This window comes from Trichosurus vulpecula, chromosome 5 (genome assembly GCF_011100635.1).
Source record: "Trichosurus vulpecula isolate mTriVul1 chromosome 5, mTriVul1.pri, whole genome shotgun sequence".
Lineage (NCBI taxonomy): Eukaryota > Metazoa > Chordata > Mammalia > Diprotodontia > Phalangeridae > Trichosurus > Trichosurus vulpecula.
In genome coordinates this window covers 299,786,587-299,805,835 of record NC_050577.1, presented here as the reverse complement: position 1 = coordinate 299,805,835, position 19,249 = coordinate 299,786,587, and the positions used below count along the sequence as shown (strand labels likewise).

The 19,249-nt window shown below is 55.9% G+C and overlaps 1 protein-coding gene across 3 annotated transcripts; it reads left to right on the top strand.

The window, feature by feature from the left end:
• Positions 1-1,263: 1,263 nt before the first annotated feature.
• Positions 1,264-16,975, top strand: TOB2 (transducer of ERBB2, 2). 3 transcript variants are annotated; one of them, XM_036759871.1, is made up of 2 exons: positions 1,264-1,584; positions 13,103-16,975. In XM_036759871.1, the coding sequence occupies exon 2, from the start codon at positions 13,197-13,199 to the stop codon at positions 14,232-14,234; it is 1,038 nt and encodes a 345-aa protein (XP_036615766.1). In that variant the 5' UTR covers positions 1,264-1,584; positions 13,103-13,196; the 3' UTR covers positions 14,235-16,975. The 3 variants fall into 3 exon arrangements, with proteins under 3 accessions (XP_036615766.1, XP_036615765.1, XP_036615767.1); XM_036759870.1 differs by lacking the exon at positions 1,264-1,584 and adding an exon at positions 3,310-3,831; XM_036759872.1 differs by lacking the exon at positions 1,264-1,584 and adding an exon at positions 9,742-12,685.
• Positions 16,976-19,249: the final 2,274 nt, after the last annotated feature.

The window sequence follows — 19,249 nt, the reverse complement described above, 5'->3', positions numbered from 1 at the left end:
TAGTAATTCTATTGGCTCCACGCACTCAACCCCCGCCCTCTCTGCCTGCCTCATCTCTATTGGTCAGTTTCGAAGGCCAATCAGACGCCCCCAGTCGCACTTGTTGGCCAATGGGAAGGCTGTTGCTAACATGTCGCTTATATTTTTAGCTCCTCTCTGCTCGTGCACCTAGCAGGTCTGTTTAGGGGGAGAGGAGGAGGAGGAGAGGGAGAGGAAAACAGACAGGGAGGGAGGGGAAAGGTGAGGGGAATGGAGAAATAGAAGGGGAGGAGGAAGAGAGGAAGGGAGGGGCAGAGAAGAAAGGGAGGAGAGAGGGGAGGGGGAGAGAGGAGAAGGGGAGGAGGGAAAGAAAGGAGGGAGGGGGAGACGGAGAAAGGAGAGAAAAGGGGGGGAAGGGAAGGAGAGGGAGAAGAAGGGGAGGGGAGATAGTGACATGGAGTAGAGAGGGGAAGCGTAAAGGAAGGAGAGGGAAGAGAAGAGGAGGTGCGGGAGATAATGGAGGAAGAAGAGAAGACAGGCATCTGGAAGGAGGGCATTGGAAGGGGAGGGAGGAGGGGAAGGGAGGAGGGGGGAGGGGGAGCGCAGTCCGAGAGGAGAGAGGGAGGGGCGGGGGAGGAGGGAGGTGTGTGGATGACAGCCGCCCCTCCTCGCTCTTACGCACTAGAAAAGTAGTCCGTGGAGGCGCCTCCTCCCCTGTGTCCGCCCCGGCCGGGCTGAGCTTTCGCTGAGACTAGCGAGTGAAGGGGGGCGGAGCGTGCCTTATCCCCCTGCCCCACCCCTGCCGGTGGGAGATGCATCCCCAGCATTTTCGCTGCGGCTGCGAAGGGAAGCGCTTGGAGCCCGGTCCCTTCTGTGTCCCCTGTCCCCTGGCCAAAAAAGCAGCGTGTTCGAGAAAAGAAAATTTAAAAAAAATCAATAAGCCCGAACTTGCCCCGAGCTGAAAACTTGCTGATCTCGCTGCCCACGTGGGCTGCCAGCCAGCGGGCCAGGCATGCTGGCATTCGAGAGAAAGGTCGAAGGTGGAGGAGTGGGCGGCCAGTGCCTGGGACCCCCTGCCCAGGGAGCCGGAGAGAGGACGAGTGGAGTGTTTGCGCACACGCACATGCACACGCACACACACACGCGGGCTACCTAAGGCTTGCTCGCCCCTCCAGAGGAAGGGACGGGGCGGGGGTGGAGGCCGGGGGATGAGCGAATGGGAGGGGGCGTCGGCGCACGTGTCCCGGAGAAACATGCAGAAAGAGCTTCGGGAGCAGACCTCTAGAGCCACCTGACAAATCTGCTGCTGGCGTCACAACCAAGCCCCCTTCCCCCTCCCCCGCCATGGGGACCCCCTCCCCCCACCCTCCTGGGGCTCCGCCGCCCTGTACAGTCATAAAGAGCCAGAAACCGGGGGCGGGGAGCCTCTGGCGGGGGGGCGGGGGCAGGGCCAGCGCAGGAGCCGAGAGACCTACCGGGGCGTCGGGCGGATTATGCAGGTGGGGGGAGGGCGCGAGATAAACCATGCCCCATTTTTGCTCCCAGCAGCAGTAGCAGCAGCGCCCGCGGCGGCAGCGATGACAGCCTCCCTCACGCTAACTTGAGGTACTCTCCCTGCTCTGGCTTTGGAAGCCCTTAGGACCCCTCTCGTGCCCATCCCATCCCCTGCCCCGTGAGATGCCTACTTGGGGAGAGGCGAGTTGCGCGGACCACCGGGTGCTCCCCCACTGGGGGAGCCCATCGCCCCGATTATCCGGACTTCTCTTAAAGGGGAGTGAGAGTGTTTCTGTTTGCCAAAAGATCGAGGATGTCCCTGAAATGCACCCGCGGGGGAGAAGGCGGCGGCAGTGACCCTGCTGGTCACTGCGCCCTCCCGGGGACCCCTTCCTCCCTGGGGCTTTGCGCGAGAAAGAGCTAAGTGGAGGCTGCTCTTCGGTTCCCTTGCCTCCCTCTCCCACTTTGCACCCGAAGGTCCTCCAGCTCTCCCCACCCCCATCCCCACCTTATCTCCTTCACCCATTAGTCCTGACTCCTTTCCTTCAAGTCTTTCCCCCTCGGCTTTTAAGCATTAAATTATTCTCGTGTTCTGTCCTAAGTCCTGAACAGATAAGCTGCTTGGGGGAACCTGGAACCAAGCCGAGTTTAGGGATTGATCGCTTAAGCTCCCAGAGAAGGATGCTTTCTCCTTCCTAGCCCTTCTGCCCTGGGGACTCCGGATAGCTGAGGGCTATGGGAGCTTGTGGTCCGTAGAAACGGACAGGACCCCACGGGAGGCGGAGAAGAGGGCAGAATCTTGTGTCGCACAAGGGGAGAAAAGTATCCTGAAAACAATGTGTAGGTCATCCACTCCTCTTTGGGCGAAGGTTTGGAGCGGTCCGTCCCGATGTACCATTCTAAGCTGTGCCACTGACTGACTCTCGGGACGTGACCTTGGGCGCTTTGAATCACTTCCTCTCGTTGGGCCTCAGTTTCCCCGGCTGTATAATGGGGGATTGGGTTAGATGGACATAAGGTATCTTCTGCGTTCTAGAATTCTGTGAGGGGGGAAGAAGGGGGCGGAGGAGAGAAGAAAGTGAGGGACAGAGGAGACAGAGAAAGAGCAGAGAGACAGTAAAAAGGAAAATAAGAGGAAGGAGGAGAATCTAGGAGAGGAAGAATAGAAGGAAGAAGAAAGGGACAAAAGACGAAAGGGGAAAAGAGAAGTAGAGGGCGGGGAAAGGAAAAGGAGAAAGAAGCAAGAGAAAAGTAGAGGAAAGGGAGAAGGAAGAAGAAGAGAGAAGGGAAGGAGGAAGAGAGAAGGGAAGGAGGAAATGAGAAGGGAAGGAGGAAGAGAGAAGAGAAGGAGGAAATGAGAAGGAAAGGAAGAGGAGAGAAGAGAAGGGGAGAAAAAGGAAAGGCCAGGAGAGGGAAAAGAGTGGAGTGAGAGAAGAAAGGAGAAAGGGGAGATTTGGACGGGAAGGAGAGAGAGAAAGAACGAAGGCAAAGAGGAGAAGAGAGAAAAGGGAGAGGGGGAGGAACGAAGCCCACTAGAAGCTCCTGCCTGGGCGGCTCTGGGGCCGCTCCTTCGTGGGTCTGCCGGTCAGTCAGGGTGGCGGCGCAGGCAAGAGTGGGTTAAAGGCGGCGGCGGCGGCCGGGGCTGCTGGCTCCGGGATGGGCTGGGCTGGGCTGGAAAGGGGAAGTAGTCCCGGCTCGGGCCCTACTCCTCCCCCTCCCTCCTCCTGCCCCCTCCCCCGCGGAGGCCGCATCACCGGTCGGGGAGCCGGAATCCGTGCGCGAGGTTGCTAAGGGTGAAACTTTTCATTGACTTCGCTCACTCGGGGCGGGCCGGGGCCGGGCGAGGGAAGCAGGGACGGACGGGCTGGCGGTCGGACGGACTGGGCGGCTGCGGCGCCGCGGCGGCGGGCGGCCAGGCATACACACCGACGGACGGACGGAGGGACGCACGGACTCCCCGACTCCTCCCTGCTGCTCCTCCGCCCTGCCCCCCAAAAACCACCCTCCAGCGCCATCGCCGCCCTCCCCCTGCCGTCGAGCCGGGAACAAAGAGCGCTTAGTTGTCACCCCGCGGTGGCCCGGGAGCTCACCACCGACTGGCCGGCCTCAAAGTCTGTTTTAACCCCCACCCCCCGACCCCGAGCAGGCAGCACCTGGCGAAGAGGAGACAGAGACCCCCCCCACCCCCACCTAGCCCAGCCCGCCCGACCGGCCCGGCCCCCAGCACCACCCTGGAGGCAGCCGCAGCAGTAGCCGCCGCCCCCCCGCTGCCGCCGCCGCCGCCGCCCTCCCGCCTGCCCCGGAGCTCTGGAGGCCCGAGGGACGAGTGAGCCAGCCCGAGAGAGAGCGAGCCAGCCAGTGAGTGGGGCGGGGGCTTGGGGGGCTTCCGCGTCCTCCGCCCAGCCCCCCACCAACGTCCCCCTTAGCGCCCCGGCCCCCGCCCGCACCCCTTCCCTCGCTGGCCCAGTCTTTGCGTGTGCCACCCGCACCCTCTCCTCCCCGGCGTGCCGCCTCTAGTCTGCTCGGCCCGGTGCCCTGTGCCCCCCGGGCTCTGCCCTCTCTGCTCGCTGCCGTCCGTCCGTCCATCATTCATCCTCACTCTGTTCTCGGACCTCTTCCCTTCTTGCCTTGCCCCCCCCCCCCTCTGTCCCCTTCCCGTCCCATGGCCTCCCCCCTTCTTCCTGAGTGCCCCCCACCCCCTCGGGTTTGCCTGTCGATTGTCGCCCCCACTCCCTTCCAGACCTCCGGGTTCCAGCGCCTCTCGGTCTGTGCACCCCTTTTCTCAGCCCCACCCCCTTTTCCTCGTTGTGTCTCCCAGTATTTCTGGCCCCCTTGTCTGGGCTCCCTGCCCTCCTGTCCCGGCCCTTGAGCGCCCTTTCCCTGCTCTGTCCTCTTTCTCTTTCATGCTGACCTCCCTTTTTCTCCTTTTGTGACTCTCCAGACCCTCCCCCCACACACACATTTAAGTCCTCCCTCAGGAGTCCTTGACCTTCCCTCCCCCCCCAGGATCCCATTTTTCCTCCTCGCCCAACTCTGTCCCCCCACTTTGACCCAACCTGACCTTCCTCCACTCCCCCCCCCCCCACTCCTCCCCCACCAAACTTTCTCAGGGCTAGAGCTGGAGTCCTCCCTCTTACCTCACCCCCCCACCCCAATCCCCTGTAATCTCTAAATAGCTGGAAATCTCTCAAGTTTAAATCTCTGGGTTGATTAACCAACCTCTGAGGTCCCTAGGGCCACTTCCCCCCTCCCCCACTGACCCAGAGGCCTTGGGGTTTTTGTCCACCACCTGGGCCATCATTTTATTATTCTCTTTTACTCTCTGGTTTTTGAAGGTAGACCCTTTGAGGGAGGGGTGGCTGTTGGTTAAGGTCCTCTGGCTTCAGGGCCAGCCCCCCCCCCTCACCATTTTGAGTTCATTCCTCTCCAGCTTTTGGAGTGTCTAGTGGGGAACCCAACAGTATGGGACTGATTACCTGGGTTGTGGTTATGTGCTGAGATCAGGGGCCTGGGATGGTGGAGAAATGGGTGAGACCATGTGTCTGTTCCCTCTCCCCAACGAAGGTCATTGAGTTGGGATCCTGGCCCTGGGCAGAGGAGAGACTGCCTTCGGCCAGATGGAGGGAGCAGAACAGGAGGGGGGCATAGATTCACCCGCGGGCTTGCGTGAGGGATTTCTCTTCCTTTGGCCAAAGTAGGCACTTTGGAGTGATTGCTTCATCCCTGGAAGGTTTGCTTCTCTCCCCACCCCCTGAAACTGGGCTAGTTTACCTCTCTTCTACCTCTGTCTCCCCACCTCCTTATTTCTTCAAGCTGCCACCCAGTATTATGTCCCCACCCCCTTAGGAAGGAAAAAAAACCCACAAAACTTGTGTGGGAGGAAAAATTAACCAGATCAAAGTCCCTGGGAAGAGGGATCTTTGCTGGGATCTCGCTCTGATTGCAGGGTAGGCCCCTGGGTGGGAGGAATTTTATATGCTGGAAGAGCCCTTGCAGGTGCGAAGTGCCTATTTCCTTTCCTTCTTGAGAGAGCTGGGCTGAGCTGAGGAGTGCCAGGGACCTTGCCCCACTTGACTGAGCCAGGCTGGGGTACTCTGGACGACCATCAGTCCTGGAGTGCCTTGCATTCCCTTCTGCCCCTGCGAAGACGTTGTGCAGAGGCTGCCCCTTCTCCGGATGGGAAAACAGGGCCAGTTTTCTCCTTTGCGTCTCCTCCCCCATGTGACTGCCTGTCTCCTTCCAGGAGCTCCAGACTAGGCTGGGCCTGGTATGTGCTTTCAGATCAAGGGGAGGACAGGTTTACTTTGGGGGCAATAGCCTTACTCCTCCCCCAGCACTGCAGACCTGCTTAGAAACTGCCCCCTGCCCCCGCTGGGCATGGCAGCCTGCCTCTTGTTGACTGGCACCGTCAGACCTGCATGGATGAGGGAGGGCGGCTCTTCTTTGGTAATTGGGCCAAGCTGGGGATAAAACAGAGGGGTCTCCATTTAGACTTGTAGTAATGGAGGGGGAAATCAATCACTGCGCATGTGCCCTGGAAACTTTTCCCTTACTCCTGCCCCACCCCTCTCCCACTGGGCATGCGTGACGTGCCTGGTTCTTGAGCCTCTCAGCCTTCGCGAGGCACGTTGGGAAATGTAGTTCGAAGGAAAAGTAGGTCAAGGACCCAGCCCTAGTCCTTGGCACGTCCGAGGACTACAGTTCCCAGAATTCAGTTCGGTTCCCCACTTCGATGTGCGCGTCTTCCACCTAAGGGGTTTGCCGAAGTTTGGTTGGTTTCTGGGGAAGGTCCCTGGTGGCTGGGACGGTGGGGGTTGGGGTCCCCACCCACGCCCCCCAGCCCTTAGAAGTGCAGGGGAGTGGGGGAGGGGCAGGAGAAGGCAAATTATAATAAAGCCGAGATGTGTCATCTCTCTCAACAAAATTTGCCGGTGCCTGCCGGGAGATATTGGGGAAGTGAGGCCGGGCGCCCCGGCTGGGGGCGGGGAAGGAGCCTGAAGGGTCAGTGAGCCCCCACCCAGGCTTCAACACTCCCTGCCTATGTGACCTGGAGCGTGCCCTCCCAGGCCTCTATTTCCTGGCCCGTGAAATGGGCACACGCATACTTGCGCCACCCACTTCGGCGTAGAGTAACAGCGAGGCTAATCCTGCTGGGGTGTTGGGTGTGTGCCTGTGTGAATGCCATTATATTAAATACCATACCTGCCCTTGGACCGTTTTGGAGGTCCCCTCAGGAGGGGGAGGGGGAGGAGCAGGCACTGGGGACCCAGATGGCAGGACTAGACTTGGAATCAAAGATGGAGGCTTGCATCTCTTCTCCATTACTCATAGGTTGGGCGACCTTGGCATGGACTTGGTTTCCCCCTCTGTAAAATGAGGAGATTTCAGTTCTGTGAGTAGAAGGGGGGAAGAGGTTCTTGGTTCTTGGTTTTTGGCCCTTGGCCCTTGGCCCTACGGTTGTCTCGGGTCCAGTTAGGAGGCAGCCTCCCCAGCTGCTGGGTCTGGAGCCTTCGCCTGGCTTTCAGAGCCAGTGCCCACATGAGCTGGCACAGGGTGCCTGTGCCCAAGAGGTGGTAGGAGGCGGTGGCGTCTCACCCTGGTTTCCCCACTCTCCCCTCTGTCCCTCTCTGCTTCGTCTGGGCATGTGGCCAGGAGGTGTCTGTCACTTTGTCCCTCGCACCCTATTTCTGCTGTTCAAAGGTAGGAATGTGAAAACACTCGGTTTTTGATAAAAAGTGGCCTTTGGGAGTCGGATGAAGCAGAGCCCTGGTTCAGCCCTCCGGACGGGCTCGAAGGGAGGCAGGCACTGGCTGACCGTACCCTGGCTGCCAACACAAAGCTTAGACTTCTGCCCATTGAAGCCAGGAGGAGGGCTCTCGATCCTGAGATAGCCAGATGCCTCCCTCCTCTTTATGGGATTTGGGTTTCTTTGGTCACTGCTCCCCTTCCCTTTCTTAAGGATTGTTCTTGACTTTTCCCTTTGTTCCCAGATTCCTCGCTGCCCTCCTCACCCACATCAGAAACCTTTTCAGGGAGTTGGGCTCTTTAAAAATGTGTGTCTGCTGGGAAGCAGAGTGGGATGGTCCCTGCCTGTAATCCGGCCTCTCATCTAGTGACTGGGGCTCTTTTGCGTTCCCTGCCCCCCCCCCCCCAATCCTCTTTTTCTTCTTTACCAGCTCCCAAAGGCTGTGGTACCTGCCTGGACACGGGCCGGCTCAGTGGCCCCCAAGGTGACCTTGGGCAGACTTGTCATTTGGAGGGGCCTCAGTTTCTCCTTGGTGCAGTAAGAGGCTTGTACCATGGCTCCTGAGGGTCCTTCCTCTTCTGGATCTGGGATTGTGCTCCCAGCCGCCCTAATAACACACAGTCACCACAGTAGATGAGTACATTGGCTGGATCTCAACGTGTGCACCTGTAGTTCACCACTTCTCCCCAGAGAATACCCTGGGATCAGAATTTTCCAGCTGGAAGGGCTATGAGAGGCCCTCCAGTCCAAGCCAGTTAGTCACCAAGGTCACCCAGGAGACTTGCTTCATCATGAGCCTTAGGAAGAATTTCCTGCCTTCCTAAAACACCTACTAAAGCTGCGTTTCGTTTTTGTAATGTAACCCCCAACCTTCTTCTTTGTGAAGCTCCCCTCCCCCTGTATTCTGCCTTTATCAATCTCCTTGAAATTGAATATATTAGTTTAGAGGTCATCTAAGCTAACTCCCTGTTACACAGTGAAGAGGGAGAGGCATGGAGGAAATGACTTGGCCAAGGTCTCAGAGCCAGCTTTGACTTCCTGATCTGTTTTTATTTTTTAATCAGACCATATGCTTTTTCCTCTAGTCCATGATAGTTGTTGGCGAAGACTTGATCCAGAGCTCTTGTGTGAGAGGGCCCCTCGGCTGACTATTTGGCAGCTGTTTTCAACCTTCCCGGGGCCCTCTCCTCTGCTTAAAGCTGCCCTCCACAGCTTAAAGCCACCTGGTTTCTCCATGGCACAGTTCTGGGGACGGCGCAGACAGGCCTGCTGCCTCTGTCCTCTGCCTTTCTAGAGTTCTGAACCTCGAGGCCAGGCTGGAGAACAGGGCGGGCAGACCATTGGGTTTTCCTCAGCCTGCTCCTCTCCCTGTGTTCTCCTCCCTGGTTTTTTTTGCAAGGCTCCACCCTGAAGCCATCTGGCCTGGCCTGTTTTCCAATTAGAGGGGTGAGGTGTCCTGGTCAACTTCCTTATTTGTGAAGCCTCCTCTCTCAGGTAGGAGTTGGGCCCCAGATGGAATGTGGGGCTGGCTGCCATCTTCAGGAGTGTAGGGATGATCTCAGAACCGCTCTGGCTCCAACCAAGGAGGGAGCTGCTCAGGGGAGAAATCGAGGAAGAAAAGGAGTCTCCTTGTTTCCTGGTAAGTGCAGACTCCCACTGGGATTCCTTGGCTGCTCCTCTGTCTTGGCTTGTCTTAGAGAGGAAGCTGAGGGTCGGGTCTGTGATCTGGTTGATCAGGGAGCTCTTTGGGCCAATGGAGGTTGGCACCTTCTCTGCTGCCTTTCTCAAGGCTCTGTTTAAAGCAGGGACAAAGACAGGTGCCTGCTTCCAGACCGAGTGGGACTGGAGGAGCAGTCTTGAGGTTCCTTCTGGCTTTGTCTGTGCCTATGGCCTCCAAAGAGGCACCAAATGCCACTTCTATGCCTGGTGCTTGGGGTACGTAGGGGTGAATACGAAAGAGTTAGAAAGTAAAGATGGTCATTTCAGTGTGGGAGAGGTGGCAGCTGCAGGCTGGGGCTGAGGGAATCAAGAAGGCTTCATGGAGGAGATGGCTGTGAGGACACAGAGGGCCAGTCTAAGTGTGGGCATAGAGATGGACTGTTGTGTACCAAGAACAAGCAGGAGTCCTGCTGGCTGCAATTGAGGGCAGCTCAGGTTGTCTAATGAGCTTGGGAGAAGGACAGCTGCAACCAGTATGGGCTGGATTAAATGAGGGAGGGTGGAGGCAGGCAGGGAGCCCCATTGGGAGGCTCTGGCAATGGCCTGGGTCCAAGGTGAGGAGCGAAGAGGCCCAGCTGGCAGAGGCCAGGCCCAAAAGCTCTCCCTGTCAGGGAAGAGGCTCAGAATAGCTGAGTCTGTGGTGATCTGTTCATACCCCAGAGAGGGGTGGAACCTCAGGCCCCAAGGCCACATGTGGCCCTCTGGGTCCTCAAGTGCGGCCCTTATACTGAATCCAAACTTCACAGAACAAATCCCCTTCATAGAAGGATTGGTCTGTAAAACCTGGACTCAGTCAAAAGGCTGCACCCGAGGACCTAGAAGTCCACACATGACCTTGAGGCTGTAGCTTCCCACACCTGGGCCCAGGTTCAAGCGGCTTTGGGCTTAGCCACAGAGTTGCAGACCCAGCTGAGAGCCCTCCGACAGAGACATTGCACCAGCAGACTGCGTCCTTCCCTCGGGTCAGGGAATTAGAAACCAGTCATGTAGTCTAGTTCCCCGTTTCACAGGAAAGGAAACTGAGGCCCAGCCAAGTTCATGCGGCGTTGCTAAGACTCAGACCCAGGCTTTCCAACTTCACACCTGGTGTTCTGTCCACTGGAGAGAGATCTTTTCCTCTGGCTGGTGCTTAGAAAGGCTCCCAGAGCCTCCAGGTGAGAAGGGGCCTCCTGTCTGTCTCTGGCCTCCCTGGCCACCTCCTCAGGTGCCCGTCACCCAGGCAGCACATTCTACCTGTAGACAACTCCGATTATTAGCCAGCCCCAGTCTGCCTCTGCAGCTTCCACCCACTGAGTCTGATTCTGCCCTTGGGCCAAGCAGATGGAGCCAGGGTCAGGCCTCTCTTCTGAACAGCAGCCCTGAGATACTTGAAGGCAGCCGTCTCATCCCTCCCATCTTCTTGGGATGATTGTCCTATTACCCGCTCCCTGCTCCGTGCCATCTTGGCTGTCCTCTGGATATACCCGAGCTTTTCAAGATCTGGTTGTCCAGCGTGGAACACAGAGTTCCAGATAGGATCCGACCAGGGCAGGGAGCAGTGGAGCTGTCATCTCCCTTGTCTCGGAAACTCCCACTAATGCAGCCCAACATCATAGGAGCTAGGGCTGGAAGGGACCTGAGCAGACCCTTCCCTTCATTTGATAGAAAGGACAGAGGCCCAGAAAAGTGAAATCACTTAAGTCCAGGTTGCCAGCTAGTGAGTGACAGACTCTTTTTCCGTCCTTTTTTTTTGCGGGGGCGGGACAGCTGTGTCACCCTGACTTATCTTGACCTCATTGAGCCTGTGGTGTTCTAAAGCTCCCTGGTCTTTCTGTGGGAGCTCCAGCCTTGCCTAACTGTCTCATTCTCGTGCATCCGATTCACCTGAACGTAGGCCTTTGCCTTGTTCTCTGCTGAATCTCACCCTCTCAGTACTGATGTGATCCAGCCTGTCAAGGGCTCTGTGGTTCTGTCTGTCATCCATCGTGTTGGGTGGTGGGCGGCCAGGCTACGAGGGGTTGCGGAGGCTGGAAACGACCTTGAAGGGCCCCTGGTACAGTGACTCCCAAGCACGTGGCAATGATGGAGAGCTCTCCATCTCCTGAGGGAACTTTCCCCAACACTTCATTATTGAGAAGTTTGGTCTTAAGGGGAGTCCAAAGTAACCTCTCTGCCCTCTATTTCTCCCCATCGATCTTCATTTTCTTCTGGAATGAGAGTGATCAGTCCTTTGTCCTTTCCCGATGCCACCTCCTCCCGTGCACATTTACTAGGCACTCCTCTCTGAACATGGTATCTGCTGCTCTCCTCCTCACCTCCAAGGGCAAGGAGTGGGGCTGTCTCTGTCCCCCAGCCCCTGGCGCGCTACTCATGGCTGCTCCTCAGCTTTGGGTAGATGCATGCTGAATAATTGAATGACTACTCCCCATCCCTTGGGATCATCTCAGCCATGTACACGTCCTGCCCCCAACCCTCCTCTCCTCCAGAGCAAACACCCCCAGTTCCATTAACCTGGCCTCATTCCATGTGCTTTCTAGTCCCCGAGTTGCCTTGTACAGGAAGCCTGGGAGCACTGGAAAGAGCATGGGGTGGGCCTTGGTTTCCCCATCTGAAAAATGACCACATTGAAGTAGGTGGTGCTCAAGGTCCCTCCCCTGCCCTAGCACCCCATGTCCATATTCCTAAGCTGTGGCCATTAGTGGGCAGTGTCAAGGAACCAGAGTCCAAGGTAATGGGGTCTGGCTACCCCCCTCCCTGATGCATCTTCATCTGGAGCTAGCCTAGAATGGTTCCATTCCCCCTACTTTGAGGGACCTGTCATTCGTGGGGGACATCTCTTCCTCTGTGCTGAGTAGCATATGGATGGCCCAGGGAGTTGCTGAGAAGCACCTCTTGCCTCTGTCTCCCCTCTTGGTCTCCTGCCAGTTCTAGAACCATCCAAGGTCAGTTTCTCAAGAACTCTCCTTGGGCCCCCAGTGGCCCACTGACTCAGCTATATGCTGCGGCTCAGAGGTAGGGTGGTTCCTAGGTATAATGGCATCATAGATCCAGGGTTGGGAGAGACCCTTGAGGCCGCCAAGGCCAACCCTCTCCTTTACAGGGGACACTGGCCCAGAGTAGCGAAGGTATTTGTTCCTGGTCATTCACCTTGTTCACACCCCCTGGTCCTCTCACCAATAGCGGGCCTTCCTTCCATGTGGACAGGCCTTCTGGGCAGACCACCAGCCTCAGAACCAGGAACACCTGGGTTCGAGTCCTGATATAGACCAGCTGTGTGACCTCTCATTCATTGATTTTGACCAGTGAAGGGAGTTAACTTCACAGGCAGCTCCCTACACAATGAAATTGAAAGTCACCCCCCCAAAAAACTTGAGAAATAAGACCTAGAAATAAGGAAAGCTTGAGAACTGATTTTTTTTTCTTTAACTTCAGTGGGGAATCACTCCCAAATAACCATCTCAGCATCGGCCTTTTTCTCTGGGAAATGATGCCAGGCCAGAGTGGCCAACGGGCCTCAGAGAGGGTGAACCAGAGGCCCAGAGCTGGTGGGAGCACTCTGCGGTCATCACCACGGTCGGCCTCTGAGGATTCCCAGGAAGGGCTGGGGGGCCTCTGATGCTACCTGAGTCTCGTCCAGCTTCGGTGCTGACATGAACATACTTATCCGCCCACACAGCAAGCTCTGTTCCCAGCCCGATATCTCTGGCTTATAAAGATCACCCGGTGACTCGGGCAGTGCTTCTCTCCATGTCCCCTTCCACTGACTTGGTGTGTCTTTGGATGTAAATTCTAGGCCTTTTCTCTGTTCTGGAGTCCATTGTCCAGACCGTGTATGCACACATGTGTGTATATGTGGATATGCTCCTGCCCACGTCCCCTTTAGGCCTGTATCAGAGGTGACACATCGGTCAAGGCTCCCGTCCAAGCCCCCTGTGGAAAGCTGGCCCTGCTTAGTGGAGCAGAACTAGTCAGTGTCCCCTGTGTCTTAGCCCAGGACTGTTTGGGGCCAGGTACTGGACAGTCTTCCATGAGCCTTCTAACTTCCCTTGGCCGCTCTGACCTGGCCCTGATCCTCAGACCCTCACACCCCTGTGCATGACTTAGGTGGGTCAGGGAGCTCACCCCCTCCTTTCCCCTGGCTTCCCTTGTATTTACAGGGGGACCTCCTCTTTCTTGTTTCCCCAGAGTCATCAGGAACCAGAACCTGCCCACGTTCGTGTCTTCCATCCTCGCTCCTGACACACCCTGCTCCCAGCTGCTACCCACGGCCGGGAGGAATATGCATCTGGAGATCAAGGTCGCCCTCAACTTCATCATCTCTTACCTATACAACAAGCTGCCCCGGCGCCGCGCGGACCTCTTTGGCGAAGAGCTAGAGCGCCTCCTGAAGAAGAGGTATGAAGGTCACTGGTACCCGGACAAGCCCCTCAAGGGCTCAGGCTTCCGCTGCGTGCACATCGGGGAGATGGTGGACCCCGTGGTGGAGCTGGCGGCCAAGCGGAGTGGCCTGGCGGTGGAGGACGTGCGCGCCAATGTGCCTGAGGAGCTGAGCGTCTGGATCGACCCCTTTGAGGTCTCCTACCAGATTGGGGAGAAGGGGACCGTCAAGGTCCTGTACCTGGATGACAGCGAGGGCTGCGGCGCCGCGGCCGAGCTGGACAAGGAGATCAAGAGCAGCTTCAACCCAGAGGCCCAGGTGTTCGTCCCCATTGGCAGCCAAGACAACTCCTTGTCCAACTCGCCCTCCCCGTCTTTGGGCCGGTCACCCAGCCCCACCTTCATCCCCCGCTCCGCCCAGCCCATCACCTTCACCACCGCCACCTTTGCTGCCACCAAGTTTGGCTCCACCAAGATGAAGAAAGGTGGCAGTGGTGCGAGTGGGGCCGGGGGTGGCGGGGGAGGCCAGCAGCCCCCCCCACAGCAACCCCGCCTGGCCAGGTCTCCCACCAACACCCTGCTGCGGCAGAAGGGCCTTTCTCTGTCTATGCATTCTCTGAACTTCATCGGGGCGGGGTCAGCCCCCCAGTCCCAGCTCTCCCCCAACGCCAAGGAATTTGTATACAACGGTGGCTCCCCCAGCCTCTTCTTCGATGGGGCCGATGGGCCGCCCAGCAACGGCCTGGCCTCTGTCCCCTTCAGCAGCCCCAGCAGCGGCAGTTCCGGCAGCGGTGGCGGCTTCGATGTCACCCAAGTGTTTGGAGGCGGTTCCAACGGCCTCTTCCTGGAGAAGTCGCCCTTTGTGGAGGGCCTCAGCTACAACCTGAACACCATGCAGTACCCCAGCCAGTCCTTCCAGCCTGTGGTCCTGGCCAACTGACCACCCACAGGGGGCTGCTACTGAAAAGAGAAAGGAAAGGAAAGAAAAAAAAAAAGGAAAAAATAGAAATATACAAAAAGATTTCCGATCTTCTTCCTTCTGGCTTCTTGGGAAAAAAGAGGCACAGGCCAGGCCCAGGGCTGGGAGCTCCCTGAAGCTCCAACGCCTATTTTAACTTCATCCCCTGCTATTTTCCTGCCTGTCTCTAATTTTTTTGGTTGGTTTGGGGTTTGGAATTTCTTTCTTTTTTAATTTAGTTTTTTTGTTTTCCCCTAACATCGTTACTGGCTTCTCATGCTGAAAGTGGTCCAGATGGGTGTCTCCTCTTCCTCCCTCACTTCTTGTACCCACCTGGTCTGGGGGCTCTGCTGTCCAGAGAATGGCCCAAAGGGAGGGGAGACCTCTTAGGCCCCTGGGGGAGAGGAGAGAGGTGGGAGGATCTCCCTGTCAGATCACAGCCTCTCCCTACTTCCCTTCCAAAGCTATGCACCCTTTGTGGTCTGGCCAGTGAGGCATGCTGGGCAGCAGTGGGCCCTATCCCCCCCCGCCTCCACCACCACCTCCAGTAGGCTTAGGCCATGGGGGGAGGAGACCTCAGTCATGTGGCCTCCCTCACCTGACCCCTTCCCAGCTTGCCTGAGCATTTGATCTCAGGGGCCCTAGGAGAGCTATGCCACCCTCAGCCTTCCACAGCTCGGGCATCTCTCTGGTGTCTCACTTGCCCCATTTCTTGGGCTGGGGGGTGCGTCCTGTTTCAGGGGATTGAAAGGCCATGAAGCCATATCCTGGGGTGGGCAGCGTCTTTCTGGATGTTGAGGTATTCCTGATGGGGTGAGGTCGGCAGGGCGGGGATGGGGGGGAGGGTTGGTTCTGCGTCCTATGCGGGGGTTGGTCCTAGAATACTCCCAAGATCAATTGGGGTGTGCAACACTGAGTGGAATTAGGGTTCTCAGCTGCCTGGTTTCCAGACTACCTGCACTTTTATTTCAGACTCTGACCAAAAATACAAAGAAACAAAGGTTTTCTGCTCCTAGTGAGTAAGTCAGGACTGCACAGCACACGGCCTGCCTGGGCCTTCATGGCCTCCTGTGGGGTCCAGCCTTAAGCCAAGGGTGCAGACTGCTGGCCCTGACTGACCCTCGAGAATGCTTAGGGGTCCCAAAGCAGTGCCTGCACAAGGGGGCTTGGACAAATGAGTGTCCTGAGACTTGAATTCAGAGTTCATTTTCCTTCCCCTTCTTCCCCCTGTTTATTTCTGCCCTTCCTTGGCCTTAAGCTGCAGTGGGGCTGGCTACACCTTCCCCTCAGAGCCTGCCCTTCATTGCTGCCTTCTGGGGAGAGAGGATGGGGCTGAACAGGAGCCCTCAGCCCACCCTCCCCTGCTCACTCCCAGGCCTCTTCTGGAGTAAAGATCAGCCCATGGAGGGCTTGCTTTGCCCTCTAAGAGCAAGAGAGGAGAGCAGGCATGTGTGGCAGCTCCCGCTGCCCAGCCTTGGCCTAGTAGGCATAGGGCATCAAGGCTGGCCCTCTCCCTGTGGTCACTAATGAGTCTCCCTGGCCCTGCCTCAGTCATTGGGATGTACCAAAGCCCCCTGCCCAGGTGCCAAGGCTGACATGAAGCTGTGCCCCTGGTGGCATCTTGGCCAAGGTCTCCACTGCCAGCATAGCCACCCTCCTTTCCCACCCTGCTCTGTCGGGCAGGTTAGCTCTACCTCCCCCAGCCAGGTAACTTCCTGGTTTGGTGACCCAGCACCACCCACCCCTGCCCTCCACACTGTACTCAGGGTTGAGCCCTGGCTGGGCAGCCCTTCTCTCCCTCCACCCTAAAAAAAAAATTGACGAACCTGCCTCCCCCAGTGGGTGCCAGGGGCCCAGGCGGAATGGCACTAGCTCTCCATGCTGCTTGTGAAAGATGGGGTGCTGCCTTACTCCACTCAGCATCCCAGCCCTGTCTCAAACCTACCGAGTAAAGGGAGCTCAGGCCCTGGGCCCAGGCCTGCGAAGGAAAAACTCTGGGCTTTCACTCTTTCCCATCTCAGACATAGGCATTCATCTTCAAGTTTATTTTTATTTTTTATTTAAAGACAAAAACAAAAAACAGACCTGCACTAATTTACCTGGTTTCGTAGGAAAGCTTTTTTTTATTTTTTACATTTTTTTTGGTGTCCGTTTGTAATGAATAATTTGCTACATTTGTAAAATGTAAGAGGTATATATAATATATGTATATTTCTAACGTAAAAAATTGTAATTTTTTTCTTTTGGAGATTTTTTCTTAAAAAGAGGAGAGAAACAAAAAAATATTTTTTCAGGAAAAAAAACTTTGGGAAAAAAAAGGAGAGACTTGAATCCTTTTCTCCCCTGGGTCCCCCTCCCCATCCATCCCCGCTCCCCAAGAAGGAATGTAAAGGCGGGGTTCTTGGAAGCACAGGCCAGAATTCCGGCTCTTCTTCTCTCCCAGGCGGGGGCTCATCCTCTCTTGCTTCGCCCCCAGGGCAGGGAAGGGGCGCCGAGAGCCTCGGAGAAGGGGGCGGGCGTGGGGAGCAGGGTAGTTATTTTTTCTTTAGTGAAGGAGGAATACAATGGGGAGTTTTGTCTTCAGACTGTCGTGCAATATTTTGGAACTGGACGTTGGAGTGTTTGGAGATTTAGTTTGGAAACAAAACACGCGGTTGATCAAATCTGTACAGTTTCTATTGCTTCAGATTTTTTTAAGTTTGTATTAAAAGCATGATATCTAATAGCTGTCTCCTTGTCTTCTTTAAAATTTTCTGGATGTTTGTTGAGGGCAATGGAAGGAAGCAGGAGAAGGGGCTCCATCGTCAAATTTCAAAGCTGCAAAGGGACCTGGGAAATCAGGGCCCCTATTTTACTGAGACCCAGAAAGGGGCAGGGACCCTGCCCGGGGCCACAGAGCTAAAAAAAAAAATGCACTGGGAATGTGAACTCAGATCCTAAGATTATGGGTATAGAGCTGGGGGGAACCTCATACTTCCTCCCCTGTTCTATGATGATTGGACTAGTTGGCTCCTAAGGCTCCATTTGGCTCAGTCGGGCCTGCACCAAGTCCCCACAGGCAGTGAGTGGCAGAGACAGGACAGGACAGGCCCAATGCCCGTGCTATACTACGGCTCCCCTCCATCTTGCTGATGGCCTGGCAAAGCCCGGTGTCCAAAGTGACACAGCTGGTATGACAGCTCAGTGCCAGGTGCACTGTTGTCCCCGATGGTGGCCCTTTGTAGGTGCCCCTCGGCTTGGGTGGCCAGGGCCAGGTGAGGGATTTTTCTGCTTCCTCCCAGGCCCTGCTTTGCCAGACCTTTGGGTCCAGGGAAAGGTGAGGCACCCTGCCCTCCCTCCCTGTCCTCTCCTTACGTCTTTGGAAAGTTGGCTCCAATTCTTTCCATTTCATGCCATCTCCCTCCCCTCCCCTGAGGTCTCCCAGCTCCGGTTTCATCCAGCCTGCCTCCACCCAACCAGGTGACTTTTGTATCACTGGGCAGCTCTTAAGCTGGGCATTTGCCAGAAATATACCTGCTGCTTGAATGGGTCGATTAAATCCAGAGCTTAAGCTTAATCCCTCAGCAGGAGGGGTTGGATATGATCGCTTGAGAGCTGCTCTGGCCTTTGGACATTGCCCACATTACCCAATCCCAAACAGAGGTCCAAAGGTGGTGAGTTGACCAAGGTCACATAGTAAAGAGCAGAGACCAGGTTCAAGCCCGAAGGTAGCATCTTTCTTTGGGAACCCAGGCTGTCTTGGGGATGCCTCTAACCCACGGGCTACATTGGGAAGAGGAGGCCTTTAGTCCAACTTGTACCTGACTGGCATGTGGTCGTGCAGCTCTTGTCTGAAGACCTTCCAAGGCATCCCGTGGTACTATTGGCCCTATGTACAGGTAGGGAAACTGAGGCTCACTGAGCCAGGGTTCAAACCCAGGTGTTCTGACTCCAAAGCCAGTATTCTTTCCTCTGAATCACAGCAGGAGAAATGAGGATCGCAGAGTTCTTGCTGTCTTGCTCCCATTAAATCCTAACTCCTCTACAATTAATCAACCAAAAAGCATTTATTAATTGACTCCTAAGCAGCAGGCACTGTATTAGTTTTTGGGAATATGAAATTTTTAAAAAAGGATGATCTGTTGCCTTCAAGGCCCTTATGTTACAAATGGTCACACTTGGCTGAGATGTGTATAACCCATTCTCCCTGCCAGACTGAAGGCTCCTCTTTGTGCTAATAACTTCCATTTATTTAGCTCTTTGCAATTTGCAAAACCATTTCCCCGTGAGATAGGAAGGGTGAGGAGGATTATCCCCAATTTACCAGGAACTGAAGCTCAGAGAGGGCTAGTGTCAATCAACCAACAAGCATCTACTGCGGGGGAGGCACTGAGGATACAAAGACAGAAGGCCAACAGTCCCTGCCCTCAAGGGGCTTAGTCTTTCTGAGGAGACATGTTCAAATATAAATATAGCTGTAGTATGCACAGTGACCACAGTCCATAAAACCATCTTGGCAGGTGGTTTAGCCCAGGTTGAATATAACGGACAGGCCTCAAACCCATTCTTAAGTTAGGGGGATGTCTACCCCAAACTTGCAAGGACTTCCCAAAGTGGAATGGGCAGATGAAAACAATTTGTCCCAACGGCCACAATGGTGGGAGCAGGGCTGTGGAGCTCTCAGAGCTTGGTCAGACATTGAAGACACCAAGGCCACCCAACAGCCATTGCCAATCCTCCTGACTTTTGTCCTGTCCCTGGACTTTGCTGATGACTTTGTGCAGCCCTGCCTCTCTTAAATTCAATTCATTCATGAGTCAAGACATCATACCATGAAGTCCTTGGTCCTCTTTGAAAATGAACTATGATTTAAGGACAAGATAATTTAGAGGAGGAGACCCCAGCAGCTGTGGGGTAGGAGGGCAGGGGAGGGAGGCACATGGACCAGGAAAGGTTTAACATACAAGGTGGTGCTTGGGATGAGCTTTGAAGAGATTTCAAAGCTAGAGCTAAGGAAG

Bases quoted from the DNA above. Each gene is read 5' to 3' on its own strand.
- TOB2 (XM_036759871.1), top strand. From the start codon at position 13,197: ATGCATCTGGAGATCAAGGTCGCCCTCAACTTCATCATCTCTTACCTA.